Source organism: Monomorium pharaonis, chromosome 8 (genome assembly GCF_013373865.1).
Source record: "Monomorium pharaonis isolate MP-MQ-018 chromosome 8, ASM1337386v2, whole genome shotgun sequence".
NCBI classification, from domain to species: Eukaryota; Metazoa; Arthropoda; class Insecta; order Hymenoptera; family Formicidae; genus Monomorium; species Monomorium pharaonis.
The window spans coordinates 5824895-5850270 of record NC_050474.1 but is presented as its reverse complement, the minus strand read 5'-3'; the positions used below and the strand labels follow the sequence as shown (position 1 = coordinate 5850270).

General features: G+C 35.1%; 4 protein-coding genes and 1 long non-coding RNA gene across 16 annotated transcripts in view; 1 reads left to right on the top strand and 4 right to left on the bottom strand.

Moving 5' to 3' along the window:
• Window positions 1-7: 7 nt before the first annotated feature.
• On the bottom strand, window positions 8-3145 carry LOC105832888. The gene is made up of 4 exons (XM_012674202.3): window positions 2758-3145; window positions 2416-2615; window positions 1656-1849; window positions 8-662 (listed from the first exon to the last, which is right to left on the bottom strand). The coding sequence occupies exons 2-4, from the start codon at window positions 2610-2612 to the stop codon at window positions 475-477; spliced, it is 579 nt and encodes a 192-aa protein (XP_012529656.1). The 5' UTR covers window positions 2613-2615; window positions 2758-3145; the 3' UTR covers window positions 8-474.
• LOC105832886 lies at window positions 2942-10919 on the bottom strand. Of its 7 annotated transcripts, none has more exons than XM_028190041.2 (22): window positions 9916-10919; window positions 9613-9837; window positions 8491-9519; window positions 7936-8205; window positions 7732-7845; window positions 7480-7632; window positions 7226-7389; window positions 6986-7043; window positions 6705-6887; window positions 6412-6628; window positions 6091-6187; window positions 5705-5913; window positions 5405-5603; window positions 5092-5337; window positions 4883-5002; window positions 4664-4806; window positions 4389-4575; window positions 4226-4313; window positions 4029-4148; window positions 3759-3914; window positions 3594-3692; window positions 2942-3348 (listed from the first exon to the last, which is right to left on the bottom strand). In XM_028190041.2, the coding sequence occupies exons 2-22, from the start codon at window positions 9628-9630 to the stop codon at window positions 3181-3183; spliced, it is 4038 nt and encodes a 1345-aa protein (XP_028045842.1). In that variant the 5' UTR covers window positions 9631-9837; window positions 9916-10919; the 3' UTR covers window positions 2942-3180. The 7 variants fall into 7 exon arrangements, with proteins under 7 accessions (XP_028045842.1, XP_012529654.1, XP_036146985.1 ...); XM_012674200.3 differs by having other exon boundaries at window positions 9672-9837; XM_036291092.1 differs by having other exon boundaries at window positions 8491-9837; window positions 9916-10129; window positions 10581-10918.
• Window positions 10920-11366: 447 nt separating this feature from the next.
• Window positions 11367-13673, bottom strand: LOC105832889 (60S ribosomal protein L7). Of its 2 annotated transcripts, none has more exons than XM_012674204.3 (6): window positions 13582-13673; window positions 12940-13057; window positions 12636-12811; window positions 12302-12549; window positions 11850-11947; window positions 11367-11516 (listed from the first exon to the last, which is right to left on the bottom strand). In XM_012674204.3, the coding sequence occupies exons 1-6, from the start codon at window positions 13590-13592 to the stop codon at window positions 11406-11408; spliced, it is 762 nt and encodes a 253-aa protein (XP_012529658.1). In that variant the 5' UTR covers window positions 13593-13673; the 3' UTR covers window positions 11367-11405. The 2 variants fall into 2 exon arrangements, with proteins under 2 accessions (XP_012529658.1, XP_012529657.1); XM_012674203.2 differs by lacking the exon at window positions 13582-13673 and adding an exon at window positions 13364-13467.
• On the top strand, window positions 11919-12462 carry LOC114254264. The gene is made up of 2 exons (XR_003625639.2): window positions 11919-11996; window positions 12278-12462. It is a non-coding gene; the product is annotated as an uncharacterized LOC114254264 (long non-coding RNA).
• Window positions 13674-14831: 1158 nt separating the features above from the next.
• Window positions 14832-25376, bottom strand: part of LOC105832885 (talin-1) — a 46855-nt gene continuing 36310 nt past the window's right edge. For 4 of the 5 annotated variants that reach the window (XM_012674194.3, XM_036290581.1, XM_012674195.3 and 1 more), the window contains 4 exons: window positions 23299-25201; window positions 22445-23191; window positions 19780-20418; window positions 14832-19197 (listed from right to left, as the gene is read on the bottom strand). In XM_012674194.3, the coding sequence (XP_012529648.1) occupies window positions 17638-19197; window positions 19780-20418; window positions 22445-23191; window positions 23299-25201 (4849 nt within the window). In that variant the 3' untranslated portion in view covers window positions 14832-17637. Of the gene's footprint in view, window positions 19198-19779; window positions 20419-20963; window positions 21366-22444; window positions 23192-23298; window positions 25202-25376 lie in introns of those variants that run through there. The other variant, XM_036290582.1, reaches the window with a different exon arrangement.

The following is a 25376-nucleotide window of genomic DNA, read 5'->3' as shown; positions in this document are numbered from 1 at the left end:
AATTTAATGCAAGTGTTATTTATTAAATTTATCAAAGATAAAGTTATCTCAATTTCAATCGAAGTCATTCTACGTGCCATAAAATAATACCATGTAGAATTTTATATACTTAAATTTAACGTTTAAAGAATGTATACATATATATATATTTATTCATTTGTTATAACACATTATACAAAATATATTAAAAATATTTCGGTATACGCGACATATAAGAATTAAAAAAATTTCCCTTGAAAACTAACGTGAATTATAAAGCATAAAATGCGCACACTTTACAATTATCAATCATTCAATTCTTGATCAGAATTAATTAATGACTAATTATTAAAATAATGCCAAATTATTTTTAAGAAATGTACGCGCTTAACTTAATTAAAATATAAAAATGTTATTATCTATTCATATTAAAAATATGGCGTCGCTTAATTAAAAAATAGATTTCGTAAGCTAAGTACATGCACAATGATATTCCTAATTTTCTCTCTTGTTGCTGAGAGCGAACTTCAATTTCAGTCTCTTAAGGATTTCCTCTCTCTGATACATGACTTCTCTGCGACACAACGGCGAGAATGCGATCGGGCATTCGTATTGCACGGTCTCAATGCATTTCGTGTCCCCCGCACCGTCCGCGTCGAATCTGAATTGCGAAATAGTCTCCACTGGAAAACAAAACAAATGGATTAGAATTCATTAAAATATACAATTCGTTCTAATGCGTAGAGTTTATGTAGTCAGGAGCTAGACCGCACCGAACTAAAAGCGCACGTGAACGAAAGTTGATCGTTCAAAAATAGTCTTAAGATGTATTGGAAGTGGAGTTTTCGGAACGATCCTTAATGCATTGCGAGATAATACTATTTCTACAATAGCTTATCTGACGAGAAACAATTAAACATGGAAAGATCTATCTAGCTTTCTCCGATGTTATTAAAAAATATATTTTAAATACACATCTAAAAATAATATTACGTTAGATTTTTTTTGATATCTTAGTAAAACCTTTCCACGTACTCTGAAAAAATTCTCACTATATTTTGAAGAATGTTTTATATTTAAAATTTATAGAAATTAAAAAAACATTTTGAAAATAATAAACTGAAAAATCTTAAAATAATTCAGAACGCTTGATAAAGAATTTTAGAAAAGATATAAACTTACTCAGCATTTCTGAAAAATATTCTAATTCATATAAAAAATCTAAGAAATTCACTAAAAAATTATAAAATTACATTAAAATCATGAAAAATTATAAAATGTGTAGAGAGAGAGAGAGAGAGAGAGAGAGAGAGAGAGAGAGAGAGAGAGAGAGAGAGAAATTTTGTAAAAAAAAATATATGAATTAAAATCTAAGAAAACAATTAAGTTTATTAGAAGTATGTTATTATATATTTTTATTTTAGTTCTTTTAGTTTTTTTTTAAATATATTATTCGCAGATTTGTTTGATAAGCTAAAAATTCTTACATTTTTGTACTTTTTCTTTTGTACTTTTTGTCTATCTGTTAGATCTTCAACATTTTTATGAATTTTTTAAACTTTTGATCAATTTTGTGACTGTATTAGCAATTTTGACAGAATTTATATTCAAAAGAAAATTGACCATGTTATTAATTTATATGAAACAGAGTAAAAAGGATAACGATAGCTACTTACAACAGTACAAATTGAAGAAGAAGCAAGTCCGATGCCTAGAACTGATGACGTAGCCATTGTTATCTGGTTTCACAGCATAATGTCCATATCCTATATTACGGATTATTGGCAGGTGACTTAAATGCTCTGTGTACCGCACAGAATATTTCCAGTGATCATAATTCCCGTCTTCATCAATTATATCAAAATCTTCTCTGAATTCAAATAGAATCAAATGTGAAATGATCAAAAGGAAACATAATATTTTATTTTACCTTTTTAAATTAAAATAATCTTTGCATTGTTTTTTATTCTTCTATGTTTCAACATAAGAGACCAAAATGGCACTCTCTATTCTTTTCTTTTTATTCTTCTTTTCATTAATATAATAACATTAATTATTTCTATTCCAAGGCATTTCTGATAAAAAATTCTAGATTTTTAAGAATATTTAAATATTCTTATAAATATTTAAATATAAATTCATATTTAAAATTTATGAAAATTTTTAAAAGTACCTTAAACTTCTTTACAAGTTTTCTTCTTATAATAAAAAATTAGAAAGTAAGAAATTTTAGAATATTTCAGAATTTTTTTTCATGTGTAAAATAGTCTAAAATAAACTTTCTCAATATCTCTAAAATATTCCAAATCATATTTAAAAATTAAAAAAAAATTTTTTTAATTATAAAATTATTCCGAAATTTATATAGAAATTCTGAAAAATTATATGAAAAAATAGATAAAACTTTTCATCAGCAATTGTCTAATTTCTACTTACATTGTTGGGTTCAATTTTTTCATGTTGCTAAAATCGGCTACAAATTCCCACACCAGTTTAGGATCCGACTTATTTATGATGCCCTCGAACATCACTTGATGCTTCTTCTTATAAACAAATAGCGTGTAAAGAACCAAAGCGCCTAGAACGCCATGCAAAATAGTTCTCGTTTTCCATTTCATGGGATTGAGACCCATTTTCTATATATCAATGAAAACAAAAAATTGATCATTAAAGATATGCGTAAATCAATTCTCTTTCTGAATTATAAAACCCATTTGCATTATATCGAAACATTTGATCTCAAGCTCATTTTAAATAAATTCAAGATTCTACACTTACCACTGTGTCGCAAGAATCGTTCGATCGGCGCGATTTGACGCGGATACGCGAGTACTTCCGGTCGGAAATATTTATCAACCCGAGATTTCAAAAGACAGTGATAGTAGAAGCAGCTCGTCGGCAAGATAGCGACTCCGCCTGACGCGCGTGGATCTCACACTGTATCCCTCCGCCTGTTAACCAGTTTTTTTTTCGCTATGCTTCGCCGCTACGTCACGGTTTGTATGTAGATGTGTTCCAGGGCCGGCAATAGGCCTGTCTCGAAAGTGGCGAGTATAGTGAGTCCCTCAATTCACCGTCCAGTGAAGTCCGTTCAGAGAAAATTTTCTTGAGCAATACATAAAAAAGTTTATTTTACATATACAAGCCTTGTTTTTATATACAAAGCGATTCGTGAAATTTTTGACTGATTTTGTTGATTGTCTATTCAACTTGTTCTCTCTTAGCAAGCATAGACTGCACATGTGTCGGTAGTAAAGCGTTCAGGTCACGCGGCTTAGACATACACTTCAAATTCAACAATCTCACTAAGCCGTTTTGATAACCCGTCATAAGCCATAGATAACTCCATGCATTTGGATTCCAAGCCACCTAAGAAAAAAATAAGATCTTTTATCTTCTGTCAATATTCTACATGCCGAAAAAATGATTAATTTGTCGTTTCAACTCGATTAAATTTTTTTCAGTTTAAGCGTTTATGTATTTAAATTTAGTCAACTTTTTTCAATATACATTTTTACTCAAAAACAAATAAAATCTGGGATTTTCCACAAACTAGTATATTTTAATTCAGTTTATTATTTTTAGAAAAAATATAGAAGAGAATGTCGACATACCCTGTTTACAGAAGTAAATAAATATTGCTCAATAGAAACAGATCTTGCAATATTCTGAGTATCTTTGTGTTTACCTCGAGCAATATTTTTCTTTAAATCCTGTATTTAAAAAATTGATTAATATTAGACATCAAAATACAAAATACAAGAAATATGTCAACTTACCTTTAAATTATCGTGAAATATAATACCAAAACGATCTTTGCATTCGTCATAGGTATTTGGCATGTAGTGGTACTCATTGGATTTCTTTTTATATTTATTTTTATTATCTTTGTTATGCTGCTCTAAGAAATCCACCGCCTCGATAAAAGAGTTCAACTAATTATAAAAATAAAAAAACAAAATATAAAAATATATATGGGGTAATAAGTTATTTTAAAAAATATCTAATTACATTACGAATATAACATAAGAAAGTACACAACTTCCTACCTGTCTTTTCTGAGGCAATAGCTTTTCTATATACAATAATTGGTGAGGAAAAATTGTCATTACTTCGCCAGCTGAAGTGCCATGTGCAATACTATTAGCATAATCGGAAACAGCAAGACCCTAAAAAAGTTAAACGTTATTTAATAGATTGTGCACGATTATCATCTGAAAGAAATAAGTGGAAATAATATTCTTACATAAGTCGGCGAGTTGGTTGTTAAAATTGGACAATATTTATATCCATATTCTCTAAGTGGCAATATATAGGAATCCAAATATTGATACCTGAAAGAATAATCCAAAATAAATGATTATTATCTATTATTATAGTCCTTACGTGTGAATACAAATAAATTTTACCCAAGTGCATCATCAAAACTGAGAACTGCACATGGCCAATGCGTCATCCACACACCGTTCGTTACTATGCCCTTTTTTGTACAACATTGCGGTCCACTAGTATCTTCCAAATCCCAAAATTTATACGCTTTATCTGTACTGGCAGAAGCGAGAAATCGGCTTTTGTTGTATGGAATCAGTGCCACCACTATGCAAAAAATGAGATATTTTATGCTCTTCTTATCTTTTTATGCACATAAATTTTTCTATTCTTTTACTTGAATAATTTTACTTACTGGTAATCGCGTTATAATGAGCAAAGAAATGCTGAAACGTGTTTATAAATTTTGTATTCTGCCGTTCGGTGAGCAACAGAGTCGAGGTAGTCGTAAGATCCCACAATCCGATGTAACCGTTTGTGAAACCTGCCGCGATGATGCTAAAAAAAGATATTTACATTATTTTTATAATATATATGCAAACTTCTCGAAAAAAATTTAAATCACAAACATTACCTATGTCCGTGTTCCCTCGTCCACGACAGCTTAGTGCACTGCCAGTCTTGTTTTCCAGCGTCATACATAAGAACATTTACGACCAATGTCATTACCGGATCAGTCTTGTAAATCGGCCACCTTGATCGCAAATTGCATATAAAAATTTTACAAACAAAAAGAGAAGTAACAGTGTGTAATCAAAATTGACTAATACGACTAATACTCACAAATTAGCTTCTGTTTTTTTGAATTTAAGTTCGTCCGCGAATGGTAGCGAATAAATATTTATACATCCGTCCGAGCACGCAGCGGCAAGTAATCCCATTCGTCTGAGCTTATTTTCATTCGTTTTATAATTGCCGAGTTCGGTATCCTGATAACATCCCGACGGACACCACTCTAAGCACCAAACCGTACCGCTATTATGTGCAATCGCATAAGCTAAAAGGGGTGAACTAATCGCACTACCATCACTGAAAAGAATACATGTAGTTTCAATGATGTTATAAATCGTAAAGTAATGTGCCTTGAGTTACTTACTCGTGATTTAAAGATCCGACATCCCATATCTGTATGACATTTGGTCCAGAATATTTACTTCCCACGGAATATTGGCTTTCCATTGTGGGATGTGTGCTAATTGCAACGTATTGAGTCGGGTTTTTGGAATACATTGGTGACGGAATGGGTAACCACGCTAACGCCCATACAGGACCGCCAACAAAAAATGTTGGTACATCTAAAAAAAATTAGTATTTATTTCAGAAAAATAATTTAAGTAAATAATTTAAGTAAATAATTCAATACATCATATCTATGTATCAAAATCTCGTAGATCACCTTTATAGACATCACCATAAAATCTATTCATGCGAATCCAATTCTCATTATCAAAATCCACATTTTCAGATGAATTAACATCTGCATGTCTGATGGCCATCGAAACCGTAAGCTCTGGGAAATACGTTGCAGCATTATTATTTCCCAATAATGTAAAACAATTCGGCATATCATCTCGGAACAATGCCAGTTCATAATTTTTCAGCTCGCTGTTATCACACAAATTATATGTAAATTAACTACTTTTAAATAAAAAATTATATTATATTATATTATATTGAATTATATCAATGTAAAGTAATAGAAGATAATGTGTAAGTATATTTAATGTACTGTACAGTAATTAAAAATAAAATTTACTAATAATTAGATCTAATTGTGCTTACAAATCCAAAGCCCAACGTATAGCTGGTTTAAAAGCTTCTGTTGATTGCGGGCTTTGCGTTATCTCTTTCTCCAAGAAAAGCATCTTATTGCAAGCTGCTAAAATTTTTTCAGATACAATATAATATTTCAAATATTTTAATTGTTCATACACATACATACACACACAATTATATATTCTCTGCTAAGCACAATATAATAACTAAGTTAAGTATTCTATTTGTAACATTGTTAATATTAATTTGTGCAGAATATTTTGTAAAAGTATGTCCAACAAAATGTGCTAAATTAGAATAATATAAATGTTTATCTATTCTACTTACTTGTACTCTCGGAATTTGTTTTCAACAAACGACGAGTACGAATCTTTCGCTTTGTATTGTCATATTCGGATATACTTTCATCTGATGAATCATCTTCCTCTATTTCATAATCAGAATATTTCTCTAAGTCATTGTTACTAGAATGAGCTTCTGTTATATGATTTATTATTTTATTTTTAGAATCCGCAGAAAATTTGCAAATTTTACACATAAAATTCTAGAAAACAAAGAAATGCTATTCTTGTATCTACTTTAATTAATTGCTTTTTCAAATATAACGTAACAATGTATACCTTTTGTGGGGCAAAATTACATTGAGAGCAATGTTCGCAAATGATTTCATAAGAGGAGCATGTAAAAATACATCCTGGATATTTACAAGATGCAATACCTTTCGCCGAATCTAATTCTTTTTTCCAGTCAATTAGCCAACTGCTTGGTATTTTTTTCTTTTTCGGCATTCGTATCACATTACTCTGTAAATATCAACATGGATATTTCAAAAATAAAGATATTCTCAAAATAAGAATTTTGTTTTTTTCTGTAAATATAAATCAAAATGTATATTCTTTACCGTGCTCGGGTGTTGTTCTTTAAAAGCTTCAGTAAATTCCAATATCTTTGGTCTTGCTCTGCAATTACAAAATACATTACAAATAATAATAATAATAATAATAATAATAATAATAATAATAATAATAATAATAATGTGTGTGTGTGTGTGTGTGTGTGTGTGTGTGTGTGTGTGTGTGTGTGCTTAGCTACATTAATAATTGTAATTTAAATAAATTTCTAATTAAAATTTTATACTTACTTCTCTGCTGCTTTTCGTTTAGGTTTTTCTGGTAATATATTTATTTCTTTATCTTTTTGTTCTGCTTCTGCTTTCTGTCTGTGGTAGCGTTCATGTACCTCTACAGAGGCAGGCACCATAATTGCCTTACAAATAGAACATGTTACCATTAACTCTTTCCTTTCCTAGCAATATGGATAAAAATAAAAATCTTTAATAAAATGCTACATATAATATATACTATAACCAAAAAATACTGTGTTTTTTATACTTACTTCTACTGATTTACCACAAAATTGCATATGAGATATAAAACCAATGACACTCCGTTTCATATCTTCACATGTTTCACAAACCAGAAATTTCTTTTTTTGTTTAAGAGCAGCAGTCAATACTCTTTTCAACAATTTTTCATCATTTTCGAAATCCTATAGGCATAAACAATTATGAATTTCTTGTATCCACTATTGTATCCACATAAACTTTTATTAACAAATATCTGCAGTGTGTGCGATTAAACATATTACCAATGGCTCCTCATCTTTGTGCCAAGCCATGTTGTTATGTTGATTTAATTTATGTAAAGACCATTGTTTCTTTGGTATTTGTTGCTCACACTTGGCGCAAGTTACCAATTGTATCTGAAAATAAAGAATTTAATTAAATTACACCTGTTTTTTATTATGATATACCATAGTGCAAATCTCTAAAATATACATATTACAACTTACTTTTTTTTCAACATTTAAAGCGTTTGCATCTGCAACAGCACCATTTGTTATGTCACTCTCCTTCGTTCCCAACTGAGAAATATCTTTTGTTGTTAATCTCGGAATGTACTCGCTATCAAAGAACGTTCCTCTACCTCGTCCACGTCCACGACCTCGGCCGCGACCCCGACTTCGGCCTACGGAACCGGGTGGTCGACCTCGTTTTTTGACAAAAATTTTCTCCTCCGCAGCTTCGCTCTCGTCACTTATAGTGTCTTCCATTGAGGAAAACTAATATGATAATATAAAATAATACAATAAATATGAAATAATACTTATGTACTTGTTAGTAAAATAATTTTTAGTAAAATAATTTAATAATATATATCAATAAATTTAATAAATATAAATATAAGTTTTTCAACAGTATAAATAATAATATAAATAAATTTTTATAATTACATAAACTTTCTCGCGCATAAACTCTAAGTGTGTTTCATTGGAAAAAAAAACTTGTTAGCAGTACCGCTAGTGCTAGCGAGTTTTTTCCAATGAATAACGCTATAAATCGCTTACATTGGTAGTGATCCTAATTTGACTGATATGTCTTTTTTCACGTGTCACGGATTCGATGGTGGTATCGAGAATCCCTCGCGACATATCATCGCCTCCCTCGTTTGAGGTGCTTTGAACTATGGACTCGTTCTTTTCTTTCATAGGTCTACCTTTTTTCCTCTTGACGCTTGATTCTTCAAGTGACTGGATCTGTTCGTCATGTTTTTCATTTATATCATTTGCATCTTGATGTATTGCATTATTCGATAAATCATTACAGTGAAAGCTCCGCATTTCCATGGTCCCAGGAGTACGCGAAGCTTTCATTGTATTTTCATTTGTTGCTTCGTCGACCAATTTCCCTACATCATATATATCCTCATAAAATGAGACTTTCTTTTTAATTGTAAGTTTCGAACATTCTCCCGTCAATTTTCGATCATTATCTACCACCGTCGATCGCATTTCTTCTGAGAATAATTGCGACGAACTTGGCGATTTATCATTGATTTTAGTTGATTTTGACTTTATGTTATTATCTTCGACAGAAGTTTTTAAACCAGAAGGCAGTGATCTCGTTGGTTCAGCTGGTAGTGGGCTCATTCCATTCTCAATTTCCTTAGTTCCTCGATTTTTCACTGTGGCTTTTTCACTCGATAAAATATCATGCCGTTCATTTAGAATTTGACTTTCCACTTCCGTTGACCAAACATCGTCATCGATTAATCTTTGGGGAAAATTATTTGGGTAAATTATTACCGTACAATCATTAATTTTTCTTCGCTGAAAATCCTTTTTATTTTTATCAGGTACGTACTCATTATTAATTAAACAAACATTGTCTTCTGTTGTGCATGAATTATGTACAATGCTTGTATCGTTGTCTTCAAATGCTAATAAAACATCTGCATCCTTTGCTTCCACAAGCGACGTTCTCAGTTTATTATTATGCTTAACAGAGGCTAAAAGCTTCTTTTGAGAAAATGTCTTTGGTCTGCAATCTGAACTTGCTTTTTCACCAGAATATTCAAATATTGATTTGGTTGATTTCTGTAAAGCAGAAGCTAATTTACAAGATTCAGGTACTTCGTTTCTACTACTTAAACTTGTTTCACCCCTTTCTACCACATTGTCCCTCCCTACATTTGTTTGTTGCTCCATATTCTCAGTTCTGTTAATTTCTATAAAATCTTTCAAATTACTTTGAGGGCGAGGTAATATACTTTCATGTGGGTAGCTTTTGGTGTGCGTATGTAGATGTTTTTTCCTGCACTTATTATTTTTAATGTCAGGATACTAAATAGTTAGTGATTCATTATGGCTTTTCTTCTTCGTATCCAATAATAATACTTTTGTTTGAAGTAGATGCTTGAATTAAAAAAAAAATAAAATATATCAACATTGATGGTATATTATAAGAGTTTTAAAAATTGCAGTAATACTTACTACTAGCTGTATCATTGATACAAACTTCCTGTAGTCTTTCAAGGCCAAAAGAAGTAAACATCCTCGTATCACTTTTGGATGATGCATCCTATGTTTTATGCTCAGCTAAACATTTATCTTTCTTGAATGACATGTCGGACGAGGTCTATTCTCTCTCTTTCGCAGAGTAAAAGACTAGATGTCGAGGAAACTGTCAACAAACTGAATTTCTATGCTACATCAGGCAGGAGGTTTAATGTTCGCAACATAATTATATAATTATAATTATTGTGTTTTAATTGTTTAACACGTGTTTGGGTCTCGTCTCGCAATAATTTGATAGCGAAAAATATCGGAAAAAAATGAGGAGAAAAAAAGCGATACTTCAGGGATTCGAACGTGAGACATGTGGCATTGAAATCCGGCTCCTTATTTACAACACCAAACGCGTACTCGCGTTCCACGCGCTACGAGAACACTTGTTAGTTGTTACTCGCGATGGTCTATGAAGCTTCGTAATTCTCGTAGTTCTATTATTATGAATAATAGAGAAATTTCACAAGTCGCTATCATTTTTGCAACATGAACGGACAGCACGAAATAGGTTATACAATACATACGTTGATAGGTTAAACGTTCGTGTCCATTTATTTTTAATTAACGTTAACGCTTATTTATGCACTTACCACACTAGGCGACGAATTGAGATAAAAATAAAAAAATTTTCCTTTTTTTCCACACAGGATGTCACGCCTGCGAATCACGTTATCACGTACACCTTTTAAACTGCATGCACACACGCATGCCTCAAGTAACAAATGATGAGAGAATAATTCGATATCGATTAGACGTCGCTTTATACTATTGATGTTTCAAATATTCAAATAAAGTCGAGAAACTTTTCTCATATGATCGAAATTAAATATATCAATTAAAAATCCGATTTACTGGTTCTGTATGTCTTTAGATATTTTTGGTAAAAAATTCCTATATCTAAAAAATTTTTTATATTTTGTATTTATAAATATTTAAAAAAAAGCGTTTTAATCCTCAGATTTTATAATTTTTAGGGGAACTTGTAAAATGAAATAAATGTTTATATATATTTTATATATAAGAAATATTAGAAGAAATGTAATTCATATATATATATATACAGCACTCAATTTTTAAACTGGTAAAAAAATCTGAATTTTTTATAAAATTTTGTTCGAAACTATACAAAATTATATATACATATATATGAAAAATTGTAAGAAAAATTTTCATAAAGTTCTTGTTTAAGTATAAAATTTTCTTTCAATTTTAATATAATCATGTAACAAATTTTAATAAATCTAAAATGTTACAAAATCATAAATTTAGTTTTCTAGACTTCTAATATATTTTAAAAGTATTGCTTTTTTCTTAACAAATGTATGTAGATATTATAAAATATTAATCAGATGTGTAATAATTAACAAAAACATGAGTTTGTTTAGAGAAATTTATTTATGAAGATTTTTATAAATTTATATCATCCTTCTGAGGAGCTCGTTAATCTTATCCTCTCGGTTTCCGAAGTCACCACCTTCTACATAATGGTTAGTCTTCTTACGCCAGCCACCATTTGGTGTATTAAGCTAAAAACACAAAAAAATAACTTTATAGATATAAATATATATATAACCTTTTCTCTAAAAAAGTTGCCAAAGCAGTATCGGAATATAAAATATTTGTTCTCGAATTAACAAAAAAAAAAAAAAAAAAAAAAAAAAAAAAAAAATGTTTGAGCATATCTTAGATCTATGATATCAAGATATATCATCTATCGGCAAGAAAAACTCGTATTAATTTTCGACACAACAGGAGGTTAATAGACTTTAGATTAATCTACAACCATGCCTGTGTCGCAGGATATAAAATATTGATAAGTGCAAATCTCTTTTTCTTTTAATAGGTTGAAGAGTGCATACCTTGAAGGGCCATAGGAAATTGCTAGCGTATTTGAACTTTGGACCAACAGTAAATATCTCATGGATCAAATCTTCGGTACAGATGATATTGGATCGACCTAAATGAAACAAAATCCTTCAATAAATTGTTTTCTAGTTTTCTATGGCGTAGGTGATAACTTGTATATATATATATATATATATCCGTATATATTTTCTATATGACATAGAAAAGTTATTAGTAGTTTTTGTATCAATTATAATAAACCTGACTGCAACTGTTATATAGTCAGGCATTAGTTAATCGCTTTATTAATTTCTGACAAACTGGAAGGGAGAATGTGTGCATTTCCAAGACTCCCATGGATTTGTCAAGAAATCATTCAGAGAATACAACATGGTATTTCTGTCTTAGTACTTTACTGATAATCTTTGATTATAATTTGTAGATATTAAAAAAAAGTTCTACTAACTAAGCTTCTTTTCGATGATGGAGTTGCTGGTGATTGGTACACGTTGTCTGTTTACTTTGGCAAAGCCACGTTTGTAGATCAATTCGCGAACTGACTTCAAATTAGGGTAGCCCCATGTGATGTAAGGTTCAACAATACGTAACATATTGATCGTTGCCTTGTTCAATTTAACAAAAATACCATTGTTGATCTGCTTCAGGCGGAACAGTTGCAACACCTTCCGTACTTTTGGAGCAACTTGGTTTACACTAAAAAAAAAAAGACAATTGCAATTGTTCATTGAGCTGAAAAGAAGACAGATGCAATCTTTATTAGCATTAATACATTCACCTACCCACGAATACGGATAACAAATGCAAGACGTGCTTCACCAGGAATATAATAATTTCCACGGTTCTTAGCCTGTCTCATCAATCGGATTTCATCTCTCTCCTTCCTCCTGTATTCCCTCACATAGTTTTCGGCTCTCTTGAAGATCTGCTTTCTCTTTTTATAGCGATCTGCACGTTGCTGTAAAATACAAAATAAAACTCAACTTGTCACACTTCACGATTCCTTTTCTGTATAGAAAAACATTGCAATTTATATTGTCCTAGAAAATAATAAGATGTCAAACCATTGACATGTAATAAAATTACCTTGATGGATGTCCGTAGACGTGCAGCTTTCACTGCCTCGCGGCGTTTTCTTCTTTTCAACACGGACTCCGGCACCGCCGGCAGTTTCGTAGCCGGGGGGACAGGGACCTCTTTCTTCCTGCATGGAGAAACAGTCGTATAGTATAAAGTAACCGTTCTTTTAAGTGTATTTAGTGGCCTATTCTTTTTCGCTGCACTGGTGCAATAAGTTAGAATCAGAAAAAATATATTTGTCTTACTTTTTAACTTGTTGCACCAGTGCAACTAAAAAAAAATAGGCCATAGGTTTCATGAACTATGTAAACTCCCGGCAAAATTAGGTTATATTGAACGCAAGTATTTTCAGTTTCGGCACGATATGTAAATAGAATATAAATAATAGAAAAAATGTTCCGTAAAAAATAATTAATAATAAGAAACAAACTTATTCTTAGGTATAATAACGATATTATCGCTTCGTGAGGAACGATGCACTCGCAAACTCCAAGCCGATAATCTCGTTTGCTCGCTCATTTAATGTAAAAATACGGATTCGCCAATACCCACGCATTGTAAAAGATTGTTAGTACAATGTTTTTGCACTCGCGAAATTACGTTGTTGGCTGATGCGCCCGGATTTCGCGAGCCGCCAAAACTACTTACGCGTCTGCCATTCTTCCACGCGATAAAAGAACTTAACCTCTCTTCGCCTTGCGACAGTTGCGACAAAAAGACAATTCTCGAACTCTCAACTCTCTCGAGAAGTCGAGAATCGAGAGTCGAGAATCTCGAGCTCCTGTGCGCAAGTATGTTGCGCATGGAGCGACACGTTGATTGCCGTATATAGTTAAAAGTGGAAGATTTAATTAATTATAAATACCACGAATAATAGAGAAAAGATCAATTTTTTTTAATGTTTCTTTAACACGCTAGAAAGATTATTAATAAAAATAATTTCTATTGCACACGCACTGCAATACAAAAATAAATTTAATTAACAATTAAATGTAAGAAGAATAATATTTAGATATGAAGATGATAAGGTAGGGTGGAATTAATAGCGTTTTCGATTTGCCGACCCGGAGTCGGGTCGAGTCGGTAGTTTGTTTTTTTTAGTTGTAATTTTTATATAGTTTATCTCTTCTTTTGTAATGGACAGACCATTATTGATTCTACTCCGGGATCCGAGTCGGCAAATCGAAAACGCTATACGTCTCACGTCCCCCCAAATACCGATTTCGAAATTATAATATATAATTTTCTAATAATTTTGACAAATTTTTTCGAGCTTTTGAGAAATACTCATATTTCTAAATTCTTTTATTTGGTGCTTAAATTTAAGTTACAAAAAAATTTCTTTTCATACTAACTGTAGTCACTTGATCGCTTGAAATTTAGCTACATCTTAAATGAAAATATATCTTTATAGTTTTAAACTTTTTATATAAAATAAAGAATGTGATAAGAAAGATATTATATTTCATCTTATATATACATATATGAGTTTCAAAGTATAGTCAAAAGAAAAGATTTGATATGGATAATTTAAATATTTTTAAATTGCAAGTAATCGACAAATCGCCTTTATTTAAATTTTAATGCTTTGCTATTAATCAAACAAATAAATTAAAATTTTTGTATAAAATTGTTTAAATCACCTTGTGTAAGAATTGTACAATTCTACTTTTTTAATCTTTTAATTAAAAAAAAATCAATTTTTTCGTAATACATATTTTTACGAGATTATTGTGATATTTATTTTTATACACGAAAAAATAATTTATTAAACATATCGTGCTTCATATGTTTATGTGCATTTTTTATCTTTATAAGATGTTTTGTAAAATTTATTTTAATCAAAGTACCTATTACAAGAAAAATCTAATGTGTTTGGGAAAAATAGAAATCAGCAGATGTTAGAAACTGTTTATTGGTTACGTCTGTATAAATATTTGGATTTTAATAATGGCAAAAGAGATTAATACAAACCATATAATAATAACCGTAATAATATCTTTTATCGCGTAATAAAGATTAATAATAATAAGTAAAAAGAATATTACATAATATCGATATAACGTACATCATAAACTCGTAACATTCCGTGAAAAATAGATCTAAAAGATATTTCTATGTATGTGTTTAAAAGACAATTACAGAACAACTATTAAAAAAATACTCTCTATATAATATAAATCATTAAAACAATGTAAAACATTATTACAATCGTAAAGATCGCTGCATTTCTTGTATATATGTAATACATATCTATGTATATATATATATCTTCATATATAATTCGTCATCTTGCGATATACATTTGTTATATATCATGGCACATTCGTCTAGAGATACAAAGACTCACACAAACTTATCGCAATGCGCGTTATTTTCGATTGATCTCTTTAATTCTAGTCGCTGATATATGTAAATTCAAATAAATTATTCACAAAATAATTAATTTTTTTTCTTTTTAATTCACAGCGTAATTGCAACGCAAACGCAGAAGTCGGTTAGCAAAATCAATCAAAATAAAAGAGATCGGCCAAGCTGATTGATTTGGCTGATTATCAAATTGTTATTATTAAGATTCCGGTTTGCGCAAATCTAAAGATACATAGGGTTGTAATAGGCAATTTCCCTCTTAAAAATATACAATAAAATGTAATACGCGCGCATCACTTTGGAAGAACTCGACATTGACCGTTTATTTGGCCAATACACTCGTTCACACACACACTCGATTAAACACATTAGTAAAGCATTCGATTTTTGGTAATATTAGAGACTTCTTATGAATCGTACTAATCGAGCATAATTAAAGGAAAAGTATACATTCGTATGAACTTGGCCGACAATAATCAATTTTGTAAACAATTTCTTGTAAACAATAATTATGAAATTATTTGCTTTATATGAAGACTTTTCAATTGTGTACACTTTAATTTTTAATTGTAATTAAAAGGTTTTAACAGTTATCTAGATAATCTTATTTTTATATTGAATAGTAAATAATTAATGTAAATAAATTAAACAAAATTCTTATATGAAATCATTTGTATTTTAAGTATTTAAGTATATGCAGAATTTTAAACTAGTAACTAAGCCAATATATCAGCTAAATTCATCCGAATGAAAAAAGCGGCAGCTCGCTGGCAGTTCGGTAAATAGGCACTTTTTTCGTTAGATCGCATCAGGTCTAATGCGAAGATTCCCTGAATTTCATAGACATATTAAGAGATATTTATGTATAATAGCGTATACATTCGCAAAAGCGAATAATAATTGCACTCGATTACTCGTAACAACTAGCTGGGCTCGAAAATATAAGCTTGCATCAGTAAATTCAATCAAGAATAAAAAGATTTGTGGATGAATTAAAGACAAGATTCACAAATTTATTTCAGGAAAAAAATAGGCGCAATTTTTTTCATTTAGGTGTTATTTACTACTATATTTAAGAAGTAGAAAATTCAATTGTAATTAATTTGTAACAAAACTTATTTTGTATAAATTAGTATTTTATAATTATATATTTAATTATATTATATATAAGTAAATAATTAATTTTCTACATCTAAAATACAGTTAATAAAATATTTTTTAATTTAGTAAATAACTAAACGGGAACAATATTCATTTATTTCCTAAAAAAAATTAGTAAACTTTGCGTCCACAATTTAATCATACAAATTTCCCGTCTCCTCCTAATAATTTAACATTGAAAACGAGCTACCGCCTGCAGATTAATAGTACGTAGAATTGCGCTAGAAGAAACGTAAGGGTCAAAGAAAAAGAGTCAGTATTTCGCAATAGTGTGGAGGATTTTCGGAATAAATATAAACGCAGTAAAACGTCGGAAGGAAAAAGGGAAGAGTTAATCGAGAAAACGGAAAGTGTTAATAGCGGTGGCGCGTCGCCGGGCCTGTCTCGACACCGCGCGACACATCGAAAAAATTAATAAAATTAAATGATATGTTGCTTCTCTTGTTAATCCGGTGGATTACGGTCTTAACCGCAAATGAATAAACATAAAATTAATTCTACATTAATTCAAGCGCATAATTATTCTCTACTTTTCTCGTGCTGTATAAGCGAAGAGAAAAAAAATCAAAAGAAACAAAAAACTTACTGTGTGAATATACGAATGCGAACAATTAGTGTTTTCCTACATTAGACGTAATATTATGTGCAATCGATTCGCGTCTCGAGACGTAAGTTGTATGGCTATCGAAAAAACGATTCATGGCTTGCAGCCGCGAAACATCCACGATTAAATTACGTTCATAAGGCTACTGATTGAAAGCACAAGTGTTAACATCTATCTAAGGACACTTTCTATCGTTTCGCTAATAAATAACTCGGCCACGTTATCGTTCCTTCTCGTTTCAAAGTGTTGAAATACGTAAATTATTACGCAAACTCTTAATGCATAACAAAGATCATCCTCGGTGAGGTTAGCAAAACTTTTCCTGCGAAAGCTTGTCGTTACTCATCAAGAATCATAACATCATTTTTAGTTCAATCTTAAAAGCTCGAGATGTCGTTGATCTCAGTTGAGAAAAGTCATCTATTGTGTTAAAATAATTTTATATTGTTTTTTACAAACTGTTTCAGACATTTTTTAAGCTGTTTGAATTTAGACAAATCACTTTTCTAAGATTATTCTTGGACGAAATTACCGGTTCAATTGCATGCAGTGGATCTTATCTTCGCTTTTCACTGTTTGTCCTCATAACGAAAAGTTTTCGTGTTGGACTCCTGTCGACTTGACGTCGTCATGGTGACAGTCTTCTTCTCTGTGATTTTGTGCATCGATTGCTTCATCGTACGCTCTTCGACAGTGTCGCTGCCCTTGAAAGTTGACAGATCATTGCCGGACGTGTACTGCTTGGTCTCCTCAGTAGTCTCATAATTAGAACTGCTGATATTCTTGCCGGGCGTGGACGAGTACACTTTCGTTGTGATTGTCTCAATTTTACCGCCGGGAATAACCTTACTCTCAACATTCTTGAACGTTTGATGCTGCGGAATACCGCTACTGAATCGCTGCGTGTCTATTTGCTTCTCGGAACGGAACGTGCTCATCGGACTGACGCCTATGAACCGATCAGTCGAATACTTCGGCTGATCCTGCGGTGACTTTCTGTCCTCGGCAATTTGCTCCTGAACAGGAGTCTTGGAAGTCGGGGACTCGGTCGAGTATGAGATGTGTTGGGGCGGCGGATACAAAGCGAATCCATCCGTATGTTTTTTCTCCGTAGTAAAACTCTCCTGATTGATTCTTCGTTCGATTGAGCTGTACTGGCCAGGTGAATTGTCCGTTATGAACTTCCTCTCAGTGACGATGTACGGACTTCTGTCCTGATAACTGTCGACGGTGTACTTTCTGTCCAGGGATCCGTACTGATCCATAGTAGATCGATATTGGTTGTCTTTTAACTTTCTCTCAAGAGTGCTTTGCGTCGAATGTACTTTCTCTGGACTCACCAAGTTTTGCTGATCAATAAACTGGTGACTAATGTGCTGCGTGGTAGACTGCAATTGATCCAAAGTGTGATTCATCGTCTGAATAGGTGAACTTGTAGTGTGCGGCTCGTATGCCCTCGTTTCGTACCGGGTGGTATAACTCTGATAGCCGCCCTGGTCAACTGCTACGTCACCGTCTCCGTCGGCTAGATCCGATCGATTCTTGTATTTGGCTAGACGAATTGCGGTCAGCCTGCCTCGAGCTTCTTCCAGCTCACGTTCAATTCGTAAAACCTCCGAGCGTGCGTCGATTTCCTGCGCGATACCGCCTACCATACGGCGATTTAGGACCAATGATCTGTCCTCCTCTTGCTGGATAGCCTGTTGCGCAGCACGTACGAGATTATCGGTAGCACGTTTTACGGCATTACCGGCCGCTTGTAAACGTTTCGTGCTCTCGCTGTCAGGGTCGGCCTTGACCTTGCAAGCGACCAACAGTTGCGCCGTGCTGCTCGCAACCTGCTTAGCGCTAGAAATCAACTTCTCTTCGGAGCTTACTCCTTGAACGAGAGCGTTCGCAGATTCTACAAGGCTATGGGTGGCGGCTGCCACCATTCGAGCAGCTGAAATTAAACCTTCGGACCATTGACCATCGTCGGAGCTTGTCAGCGGCGTACGTGATACTTTGCCGGTTGCGATGAGTTCTCGTTGAGCAGCACTGGCAGCCTTTATCAGCGCCGAGGTGGCAGCAGCGATCGATTTGGCGGCTTCGAGAATCATTTCGTCGAAGTTCATGTCTTCGTTAGCCTCCTGTTGAATGAGAAAATATGTATTACGAAATAAAATAGAAGAAATAATTTTATTGACAATTGGAAATAAAATTATACAGCCTTGGAAAATAATCATTACAAATTAAGATGATCTTTTCAATTCTGTTTTTTGTCTCTCAATAATTTTACTTATGAAACACATTCTATTAACAGAAGTTAACAGAAAAAAAAATTTTTTTTACGTCAACATAAGATAAGAAAAAAATGTCTCGTCTTTTTAATTAATACTCATCCATTGCGAATGTTGATTTCTCCAATCGCCGTAATAATATGTTCGATTCTCGGTCGATCATTCACAACGACCAAGAAAATCAAACATATCTCGCGGAGACCGGAACGATTCCATCCACGGGTAAGCGAGGAAAAATTAAAGGAATCGACAGAAATTTCAACTCAGGATTCTTCATTTTCATGCTTAGCACTGACGTTACTCCACAATGCTCCACTATCTTATTATTTTGTTGTTCATCTATCACTACCTAATTGGCCTTACAATCCTACATTTTTGCACATCTGTACCGCATCTGTTATCATCATAAATTATCGCTCTACGAAAACTCACCTGGATGCTTCTCCTTGGTCTCAGACTGGCCAGCTTCTTAGCGGCTGCATCGATACTGGCGGCTGCCCCAAGTAATTCGTTTTCCGCGATTACTGTGGGATCGTCGGGATCGACCCAGTCGGTGCCTTTCAATAGTTCCGCCACCGCCACCAGCTCCGTTACGCTCTGCGCGATCTTACGCGAGATCGCCGGCAAGGTGTGCTTGGCGTCGCCCGACCTCGACGCTATTTGCAGAATGGCCTGAAGCAGCTCCCTATAATTGATGGCAACGTCGTGTCCCGCCTGAAGAGTACGTTCGCACAGCTCGGTGGTCTCGGCACAATGGTGGGCTGCACCTTTACAAATGGCCAACATGTCGCTGATAGCCTTCCTACCCATATTAGCAGCAGCGATTATATCGTCCTGTTTGCAACTGTTCCCAGCGGCGACCGCCTTCGCCGTCGATATGGTGATGCTCTTCGTACAACGCACAAGATCCTCCGGCGTTACGTTGCTCCTCTGCGTCTCGGAACTGCTAAGCGCTCGGATTTCCTGAGCAATAGCTTCGATCGTGGACTCCAATGCCCTGGTACCGCGTGTGTGCTCATCCTCCACGGCCTTCACTGTTTTTATCAGCGACGTCACGTTCGTCACCATTACCTATGGATAAAGATTGTAATGTAATTTAGTACGAGTAACATTTAACTAACGTTTTTATGCTTGTAACATTAATAATCTGCGCGCTAGAAAGAGAGAAAGAGAGAAAGAGAGAGAGAGAGAGAGAGAGAGAGAGAGAGAGAGAGAAAAGAGAAAGAAATGAAATACATAGTAAGTATGTATTAAGTAAATTAAGGTTTTAGCAATAAATTTAAACTGATAGGTAAAAATGTTAAAATGTAAATAATATAATTGAAATGTTAGTATATACGAAATAATTAGCATCCAGAGCATACGTTACATGAGCCTATCAAATGATCTCCTATGACGAAACAATAAGCAGATTATGTGGCAGCGTTAATTAGAAGCCTGCTGAACAGCTCAAACGAAATGTTGTGAATGAAATGTACATACCTAACGATGATTCGCCCGATAATGTGCATTTCGAATATAAATTGAATCGATAAGATTAGAAGATTTCAAAATTAATAACTCGCTAACGAAAAGAAAGTAATACGTACATCACGACAAAATTATTTGACATGCCATTTTCAGGAAATATAAAGAGATTATATATCTATTGTATATTTTTTAAATTAATTATTAATGCAAAGAGCAACATGTTTCGCTCTTTGATATCTTTCATAATTTAACAACTACAATCGTGTTTTACGAAGAAGTATCATATACACAACATGGCTATATTTATCTTATTTCATTTATCTTATACAACACTGTGATGATAGAAAAATGCAATGGCGAGGAGAGAACGAAAATCTGTTCTACATAAACAACAGTAAGTCAGATGTCCGTTGAGCCGGTTGAGAGCTCTCGGAAGTGGATAGCAGACGGATTAGTTCCTCCTCTTGATCAGACACGAACCATTCCGATTCCGAGCCGCCGATGTCGCTCAGATGCACCAACTGCTGCTGCAGCTGCTGTTCTAAGACCTAAGTCCCGGATCGGACCAGACCAAAATCGTCAATGAGACTCGCATTAAAGTCCACCAATCGAAAATCATCGAAACATTCAAGAAATACAGATAATCGCACTACTGATGCCGCTAGTAACGCGGATAACTCAATCGGATCGAAGGAAAGAGGAGGTGAGAAGAAGCATATACAACAACAGGCGGAATATCATTAAACAAACAACATATTTTCTACAGAATGCCGTCCGCCAGATATAAAAAACAACACCCGTTGCTCAGATATTATACACACGGTAGATAGATACCAAGCTGAACATGGGGAACGATTCAAGGTGGACTTTAATAGCGCCAGTCTGGACACACTCGCCCTACATCTAACGACTTCGCGCAGCTTGAGAATGACGACGATGACGAACGCGATCACAATTTCGTGTGGGCGCCACGCGAGATTTTTAGTAGAGCGAGAACAAAATAAAAAATTAGAGGTAAATATAAGGACGCTCGTCAAAATCAAAGTCAATTAAAGTCCACCCCAAAAAATGTCTCTGAGAAGGCTAAACATTCTCCATGGTTACATTTAAAATAGCGTTATCAAAACTCAACGGATTAATAGATTAAGCAAACGCTAGACGTGTCGTTAGTATCCCCACAGAGATTTTGTAAGATTTATGACTTTACTTTGTATAAATGTAAACTTTACTTTTTATATAAAAGATATACAAGTTACATTTAAACTCTATTTGTCTTAAATAACATTATAAAATTAATAAATTGTAGAAAATCTCTCGTTAAAATTTTATTAGAATATTTATGTACTTTTTTTAGTCTGCGAAAAACGCTTCATTGTCACATTAGTATATAGCGTGAATTAATCGTTTAGATACGTCACTCCCTGTGTATTTGCAGAGATTTAATATTTACCTCTTTGTCACATTTCGTTATAGAAACGAATTTCTTCCAAGCAAGCGTATTCAATCAAATTAATACAAGAATAAGCAATATGAAAAGCGCTCAGTAAGTTTCATTGTCGTTATTAGAACGTGACAGACAAATGCCCAAAGAAACGAAAGCAAAAGAGATTCCAGACGGGTGAATTACCTTGGCGGAATCTTTCAGATGCTCCATGCTGGGATCATTGATGGGCTTGCCACTGGCGGCCTTGGTGGCGTGAATGAGATCGCCAAGTGCAGACGCGACGTCCTTCACGGCGTTGATTAGCATCACTTGGGCCTCCGGATTCTGACTGCCCAGACTGGCCGCACCGTATTTGACGACTTCGGCAAGCTGAACAATCGTCGATACTGCGTTCTGCGCGGCAACAGCCAGTTGTTCCTGCGAGGACGCCGCTCCAGCCACTAGTGTCTTCGTATCTTCTACCAGTGCCTTCGCGGTCTGCAATATACTTTCGCGATGATCAGCGAATGTGTCACCCTCATTCTCGGCGTGTAGAGTACCGGCGGTGGCGAACATGATAGTAGTGTCGAGGTCACCAATAATGCCGGAAACCGTGCTGGCGGCATTGATGCATGCCTGAGTGCCGCGCGAGCCTGCCTGCAATGCGGTCAGTACTTGCGACACCTTTTCGGTCACAATCTTACTGTGCTCCGCGACTTCTCGTTGGGCGTATGCGTCACCGGGTGACATTTGACATACGCCGGCCGCGCGCACTATGTCCGCGCAGGCTCGGCCGAGTTCCTGGACGCCAGTGCGAAGTCTGGCAGACACATCAGCATTGGAGGCAGCTGCAGACGCTCCGGAAGTATCACGAGCAAGTTGAGTGTATTTGTGCGATATATCGACTGCCAGGGGTCCCAATCTGGCTACGTCGGTGCTCGATTTAGTCGACTAAAATAAATAAAAAAATAATTTGAATTTCATAGCTAAATATTTTATAATTATATTGATATTTTTTAGATTAGATATTATAAATGTAATATCAAAAAGCTATTCACCATTTCTTGCGCCAACCGAGCGATCTCTTTGGCAGCTTCGACCATCCTTGTCTGATAATCTACGTAAGAGTCCACAGTATCAACAGTAGACATACGGTAATCCTCCAATCTCACCATCGCACGAGAAATTGTGTCGATCAAGCCGGTAACAATGCCCGCTGACGTCGATATAGTTTCCAAGGTGTTCTGCAGCTCCTGAAGCGCGTCTTTAGTGGACTCAACAATTTCATCCACCTCAGTGTGCAGCGCGACAGCCTTCGGGTTGCCGCCGGACTCCTTTGTGACGTAAATCAGTTGCAGCGCGGATTCGGCTACAGTTTTTGTTTGATCCAGCAGCACCATCTGCTGCTTTGAATGCACCATATTAGACGCGGCGCCAATCGCGCTGGAGACAAGCGGTTCCGAGTAAAGGGCGATTTGATTGACGGCGTGACCGACATTCTCTGCCTCATACTTGGCAGCGGTGCGTAATGGTTCCAGCTTCTCGCGCAACTCGCTTGCGCTGCTCTCCATCTGATCCGTGAATCCCTGCATAGTGTTTTCGCGGCGCGGCAACAGCGCCTGTGACACTGCGCTAAGCGAGGCTGCGTCGAGCTCGCGTATTCGTGCCGACAATTTTTCGATTGCGGCATCACACTCTTTCTGACCAGGTGCTTTATCACGGATCGATGCTACCAGCGACTTAATTGAGTCGCTGACGCTCTTGCTGTGATTGGCCAGCAGCTGCCAAGTCGGTGGATCTTTTGGACTGACCGCGAGACTCTTGGCTGCGAGCACCATGGCGCATGAGCCGTCGATGATGGACTTGCCGGCACTGGTGATCGGTTCCTGGGCGGCTCTAGCGGCAATGGATATTTTGGCCGGCTGGCTTGCGAATTCGGGAGAACCCGCAAATGTGCAGAGATTATCTACCGCCTCGAGTAGCGGTTTCGTAGCTTCCGCGCACTTTTCGCGGTTGACATCGGAATAATTCTGATCGAGCGCTTTGATCTCTTTAACGAGGCACGCCGTTGAATTAGCGACGTCCTTGGCGGATTGAACAAAGTGCCGCTTAGCTACTGGATTACTAGTCTTGCTGGACGCGAGTCTACAAGCATTGCAGAGCGCGCTGGTATGCTTGGCGATCATGGTAGCAGCCGAGAGCACTTGTTGTTGCGTGCTGGTCGGGTTGCTGAGACTCTGACAACCGCTATGAATAGCCTGCGCCGCTCGCAAGAATTGCGCCTGATCTACGAGACCCGGTTTACCAGCTACAGATGTAGGATCGCTCACGCCCGCTAGATAGGCTGCTTGAGCAGCTGCTTCAATTAAACCGCAAATCGAGGAGGAGACTCCACGAACTGCGACAGAAAACTGTTCATGTTCAGACTTCTTCGCATGGTTTGCGATGCCAGTCATACCGTCACCGAGGCTCTTGCTTTTCTCCATGACGGTCTCTAAACACTCGAAATAAGAGGCGTCCGAAATGGGCTCGCTCGGATTGTCTAACAGAGATCGCATGGACTGAATGTTTCTGATGGCATTGTCGCATTCGTTTTGTCCGGGTGCTGCTGAGGTGCACACGTCTACCAGGTAATTTATGGAGTCGGTAACCGCGCGAGCCGCCGCTGAGAGTTGATTCTTTGCGTTTGGTGCAGTGGGATCGGCCGCAATTGATTTGGCGGTCATGAGGAGCTTACTAGAAGTTATGCTAATGTTCTTCAATGATATCACTACCTGACTGCGGGTTTCGACTGTTGTTTGACTCGCCATTTCCAGACCCACACTCAACAATTCCCCGAAAGCATTGGTAAATTGTTTCGACGAGTTTGCGAGCTGCACGGGTGAACGCACGGATGATACTACGTTCGACGACGCATCATTCAAATTGGCGGCAGCATTGTTGAGGTCGCTCTGCAATTGTCTGCAAAATAAGAATACAGAACGTACAAAACTATCAAAATACTATATATCTATTTATTATACATGCCTAATTATTTCCCCTTACACATAAAATAACAAAAGATAATTAAAAGATAATTAAAAGAATAATTAAGAAAAAACCCATTTCGAAGTAAACGCAAAAAAAAGACGTGACT